The sequence below is a fragment of the Ursus americanus genome, chromosome 24, assembly GCF_024610735.1.
Source record: "Ursus americanus isolate L20-20 chromosome 24, mUrsAme1.1.p, whole genome shotgun sequence".
Classification (NCBI taxonomy): Eukaryota; Metazoa; Chordata; class Mammalia; order Carnivora; family Ursidae; genus Ursus; species Ursus americanus.
Window position 1 is genome coordinate 884,766 of NC_142150.1, and position 6,741 is coordinate 891,506.

General features: G+C 32.8%; 1 protein-coding gene across 1 annotated transcript; it reads right to left on the reverse strand.

The window, feature by feature from the left end:
* Positions 1-5,068: 5,068 nt before the first annotated feature.
* Positions 5,069-6,469, reverse strand: LOC123791625 (olfactory receptor 6C70-like). The gene is made up of 2 exons (XM_045796470.2): positions 5,540-6,469; positions 5,069-5,107 (listed from the first exon to the last, which is right to left on the reverse strand). Exons 1-2 carry the CDS (start codon positions 6,440-6,442, stop codon positions 5,069-5,071), a joined length of 942 nt encoding a protein of 313 aa, XP_045652426.1. The 5' UTR covers positions 6,443-6,469.
* Between the last annotated feature and the right edge of the window lie 272 nt (positions 6,470-6,741).

The following is a 6,741-nucleotide window of genomic DNA, read 5'->3' on the forward strand; positions in this document are numbered from 1 at the left end:
GAGAAAGGGGATCCCTCTTACATTGTTGGTAGGAATGCAAGTTGGTACAGCCACTCCAGAAAACAGTGTGGAGGTCCCTTAAAAAGTTAAAAATTGAACTACCCTATGATCCAGCCATTGGACTACTGGGTATTTACCCCAAAGATATAGACGTAGCGAAGAGAAGGGCCATATGCACCCCAATGTTCAGAGCAGCTCTGTCACAGTAGCTAAATCATGGAAGGAGCCGAGATACCCTTCAACAGATGACTGGATTAAGAAGTAGCGGTTCATATATACAATGGAATGTTATTCAGCTATCAAAAAGAACGATTTCTCAACATTTCCTGCAACATGGATGGCACTGGATTAGATAATGCTAAGTGAAATAAGTCAAGCAGAGAAAGACAATTATCATATGGTTTCTCTCAGTTATGGAACATAAGAACTAGGAAGATCGGTAGGAGAAGAAAGGGATAAAGAAAGGGGGGGTAATCAGAAGGGGGAATGAAGCATGAGAGACTATGGACTCTGGGAAACAAACTGAGGGCTTCAGAGGGGATGGGAGTGGGGGAATGGGATACGCTGGTGATGGGTGGTGGGGAGGGCACGTATTGCATGGTGCATTGGTTGTTATATGCAACTAATATATCATCGATCTTTACATCAAATAAATATTAAAAATAAAAAATAAAAAAAATCATAGTCCTAAATTTTAAGGTAACTTTTCTGAATTTTTTCTGAGTTCAGATTTATTGAACAAAGATTGAGCATTTCCATAGTGCAAATGTCCTTTATCTCCTGATTTAGAAGAGGAAAATTTATTCATCTGTGTTTTATAGTATATTCCTTACACTTCTCTGAGATATTTACATCACTGATAAAAACTTGAGGCTTATTTAAAATAAAACCTTGATGTTTTGAAGATAATTGTTTTCAGGGCACTGGTAGCTCAGTCAGTTGGGCTTCCAACTCTTCATTTCAGCTCAGGTATTGATCTTGTGGTAGTGAGATTGAGCCCCAGGACAGCTCCGTGCTCAGCACAGTCTGCTTCAGATTCTCTGTCTTTCTCCCTCTGCCCCTCCCCTGGCTTGTGTGTTTACAGTTGCGTGTGCACATGCATGCTCTCTCTCACACTCTAAAATAAATTAATTACATCTTAAAGATAATTGCCTTAACTAGCTATGGAACTGTAAAATTTCATTTTAATTCTCCTCTCCCTAAGAATTTACTGATAACATAATCGTTTCCTCTTCTAATAAAACATTTTATTGAAAATAAGTGTATTGAAAAAATCTCTTTATAATGTCTGACCACCAAGGACATCAGCTATGCAAGCTAGTTAGTTAACACATTCTATCATGTCATCTCACCTTTCAATCTTCTCTGCTAACAAGACAAAGATTTCCATACAGTAGGCTGGCTATCCTGAAGTTAGGGTTCTAAAGGCTATTAGATCTTCCAGTCCAATCTGCAATTTTTTTATATCCCTTTCCAAAACTACGTTTTTTATTGAGGTAACATTTACATAACATAAAATGCACCATTTTAACTGTTTCACTGTGTGCAGTTCAGTAGCTAGTCGTATATTCACACAGTTGTGCAATCATCACCATTATCTACTTTCATAGCATTGTCATCACCTCAGAAAGAAACTCCGTATCTATCAAACAGTGATTCCCTGTCACTCCCTTCCTCCAGTCCCTGGCAACCATTGATATGCTTTCTGTCTCCAGGATTTGCCTATTCTAGACATTTCATATAAGTGGAATCATAGAATATATGCTGCCTTTTGTGACTACCTTCTTTTACTTAGCATAATGTATTCAAGGTTTATGCATGTTGTTGAATCTATCAGTAAGTACTTCATTCTTTTTTGTGTATAAATAATATACCATTGCATAGATTCGTCAGCTGATGGACATTTAGGTTGTTTCCACTTGGGCACTATTATGAACAATGCTTTTATGAACATTCATCTATAAATTTTTGTTTGAATCATAGAATATTTAGATGTGCTTTCTAATATATAAAATTGCTGGTGATGTCATTAGAGAGGCATAAAAAATTGGAGGGATGATCTTATATATTGTTTTCTAAGACGGGAAAATCACATTAGCTGTAGAAATATAAATGAATCATATTTTATTTGAAATGCATTCTTATGCCTAATAACTGAAAATCTTAAAAAAGAATTTATAATTAAAATATTATTGCTACATGCCATTATCATCATTATGTGCTCTTAAAATTACCCAAAAATCCAAAAGGGATTTAATTAATAAGGGCTAATTTAATAATAGTTTCACATTAAAAAGAGAATATGATAAGTGATAACATCAAACAATGTTAGATCACAATGTTGACAGGTGGAAAATAAAGCATCATTTCTTAAAGTTATGAAAATGTTTGAGCACAGGTAAAATCATCCATACGTGGTGCAAAATGCAAGCTTCTTAATAAATACCAAATACTAGGTTTCAATAAACTAATAGCATTCTAACATTGCATATGAACATGAAATTCTAGAAACTTAATGAATCCATTATTAGGGCATTTAATAGCTTTTAATCATTTGTTAATTAACTACTCTCAAATGAGGAAATGATTTGATAATTTTAGGACAGTCCATATTTTGTCATGACCCCTCTTAAGGCAAATCCATAATGAGTCACATTATATTGAAATAGTTGTTTCAGTCCAAGCCAGTTTTTGTAACTTTTTTGTGATTTAAACTTAAAGACATGTTCCAAAAATAGTACAAAGTAAAACAAAAACAAAAAATAAAATAAAAAATAATACAAAGTCTTACATATGCCCTTTATCTAGTTACAGTTGTTTACATTTTGTATGATTTGTTTCATCATTCTCAGTCTCTCTCTCTCTACATATATATACATGCATGCACTTTGTATTCTATATATATTCTTACATTAAAACATATATATACATGTTTATAGTATTGTCATCTCACCTTTCAATCTCCTCTGCTAAGCATATATATACGCATATATGTATATACTTTCTAAACCATTTGATAATAAGTTGGACATTGTTTCTCTTTATTTCAGAGCATATTTCCTAATAAGATCATTATGTTACATAACCAAAGTATAATGATCAAAATTAGAAAAATCTGTCATTGATATATTATCTAATCCATAGTCCATATTAAAATTTTATAAATTTTTCCAAGTGATGTCTTTTACATCTTTCTCTCCCCTCTAGATCCAGCATAATGCATGATTATACACTGCACTTAGTTCTCATTTCTGTTTAGCTCTGTTAATCTACCACAGCTCCTCTGTGTATATTTCCCCTTATTGTCTTGAGATTTTTGAAGAAGGCATGTTACTCAAGCTCACCTGATTTTCATTCAAGGTTAAACTGAGGTGTTTTTGTTTTTGTTTTTGGAATAAAACAGAAGTGATGATAGATCCTTCTTAGTCCACGTTTTCAAGAGCCATATAATGTTGGTTTTCCCACTGGTGGTGATAACCGATTGTTTGGCTAAGGTAGTCTCTCTCAAATCTCTGTAGGCTGCAAAGTTACTGTTTTCTCCATGTAATAATACTAATTTATTAGGAGATATTTTGAGACTGTATGAATATCTTGTTCCTCATGAAATTTCATCCACTAGTTTCAGCATTCATTGATGATTTGCTAGCTTAATCATTACTTCTATATTGGTAGTTAAGTAAATTTTACTATAAAGATGGTCTTTCTTTTCTCCCAGGTATATTATTCATTTACTATAAAGCAATATTGATTCAAGGATACTCATTTTACTCAAGAAGTTATAATTTATTAAACATTATTTATTTGATATCTAAATTACCCAAATATGGTGAGTGGGAACTTCTTTTAATTGGATACTGAACTTTGTTTATATGTCTTCTTCACTTTTTGAGTACTTCTCAAAAACAAGGTGATTTTAGCTCCCTTATACTTTCCTTGATCAGCCCAAAAAAATACTATCATTTCTCCAGGGATCCCAGGATCCCTTTTAGTTAATGATATGTAAAAACCAATGTGGGCATTGGTTCTGTTGCTGTGTTATTGCTTACAAGCCCTCTCAGAAGACTCGTGTGTGTGTGTGTGTGTGTGTGTGTGTGTGTGTGTGTAATGCATTCATACTGATACTTCCAATTCTAATATAAACTCTTCGGGTTGCTTAAGAAATGGCTGTAATTTGGTTCCCCTACAGTGAGAAGCCTCAGTATCATTTTCTTCAATGCCACTCTTGAATAAGCCTAGAGTACACAAAGCAATTACAGAATTGATCATTGTATCACTGGAAAAAATAAACCAAATATCCAGAACTCAATTTTTTCATAATCTTTTAAACAAAATTTACATCTGATGAAATGAACAAATCTTAAGTATCCAGTTTGATGAGTTTTGACAAATACAAGCCATAGTCCTATTAATTGTCAAGATCAATCAATTATCAATTATGGGTTCTACTTTGAGTTATAGAGTAGTTTTGTTATGATTTCATTAAAAATAATCAATAAGTATTTTCAAGAATACTGACTAGAGAAATGTACGGTAACTGTAGACATAGACAAGAACAAACACCACTGACATGTATGGAAGATAATCTTGAGGAAATAGTTTAATCAGCACTATGCTATACACCAGTTGGCATATAGAGTAGGAGAATTACAGAGCTTTGGCATCTATGTGTCTTAAGAGCTGACACTTAGAGCGACCTTAGTTCTGGAGAAAATAAAACATAATTCTTTTATTAAAGAAGTCATTTGACTTAGAAAAATTTATATTTGACATCATTTACCATGAAAACCTTGTATAGAATTAAAACCTAATAAAATTTGTCATGTACTCCCATTTAGTAAAAAGATTCATTGACATGTTTACAAGATTAAACTTTTATATTTTTTAAAAAGATTGTGTGAGACCAACTACATGTGTATTAAGTCACATTTTATCTTCTACTGCCAACATTAAAATTTAGCCAACATAAATACTAAAATAAAATCACACAAATGAAATGTATGACAAAAACTATGCTTTCTTACGGTGCTGACAATAGACATTTCAAAAAATTACTTTACAAAATATTTCTTTACATCATCCTTTTAAAGTGTAAGGTCTCTCGGAGCATCTAAAACATATTTAATAATGACAAAATTCAATTTATCTAAAAAATTTTAAAGAACATGGCTTCTAAATAAAACATGGTACATTTATTTAAATTATTTAACAAGTACAGTTCTCCAAGTACCTGTATTGTATAATACAATCTCAACCTTTCATTTTATTCTGCAACATGTCTAGAAAAAAACTTGTAATTTTATATTTCTTACATAGAAATGTTTCACTTTGAAGAACAGAAAGTTAAAGTCGGAATGTATAGAATGGAAAGAGTTTCTAAGCTCAGGGAAACCTAGTGATCCAAATAACTAAATATTAAAGATCAATTCTTAAACTGGAAGAGTCAAAGTAGTTTTTATTCACTGTTCTTTTTATGTTTTCATGATAATTATTTCAACAGACAGTATTATTTATCCAAAGCGGAAAGTATCTTACTAAATACATCTCTGAAGGCTTGTTTAACTTGCTGGTTTCTGAGAGTATAAATGAATGGATTCAACATAGGGGCAACTGAAGTATTGAGCGCAGCGACTCCTTTGCTTGAAGTGACTCTTTCATTTGCAGATGGCTTTATGTACATGAATATACAACTACCATAAGTGATGGATACAACAATCATGTGAGAAGAGCAGGTAGAAAAGGCTTTTTTCTTTTGCTGAACTGAAGGGACTTTTAGGATAGTCTTGATGATGCAAGAGTAAGAAAGGATTACTAATAACAATGTGACAATAATGATCATCACAGCTGAGAAAAAAACAATCAGTTCTAGTAAATGTGTGTCTGAGCAAGAAAGTTGCAGGACAGGAGAAATGTCACAAATGAAATGATCAATGGTATTTGAAGCACAGAAATCCAGGTTAAGACCCAAAATCATTGGAGGGAAAACGACCAGGAATCCAGTTGCCCAAGAACTGAGTACAATCTGATGACAAATTCTGCTGCTCATGATGGATGTGTAATGCAAAGGTTTGCAGATGGCAACGTAACGATCATAGGACATAGCTGCCAGAAGGAAAAATTCTGTAACCCCCAAGAATATGTAAAAAAATAACTGAGCTATACAGTCATTATAGGAAATGGCTTTTTCTCTGGTTACAATGGTGATTAGGAATCTGGGGATGCAAACACTTGTGAATAAAATTTCCAGGAAAGAGAAATTACGGAGGAAGAAATACATTGGGGTCTTGAGATGAGAATCCAGGAGAGTAAGGGCAATGATGGTTAAGTTTCCTATCATACTCAGCATGTAATTTAGAAGTAGAAATAAGAAAATTACAATCTGTAACTGAGAATTATCTGTCAGTCCCAGAAGGATAAACTCTATATGTTTTGTATGGTTCTTCATTTCTCTTTTGTGATTTCAAACAAATTCTAGGAATAAAAAGGTACAATAATAAGAAACTACATGAGTAGCTTTATATCCGGGAAATGGTATATGAAAGGATCTGTATTCACATATATGCCCATATATAAGAAGATATTCTATGGGGTTGAAGATATGATCTAGACCCATGCAACAGACAGTATTTTTAAAAAGCACAATAGAAGTCAACTCAGTTTTAAAAAATGACCTGCAAAATCCGTAATAGTATATTTTTTCACTGTTACTTAACAAACTTCTACCTCAATTGTAACTAATTTCAA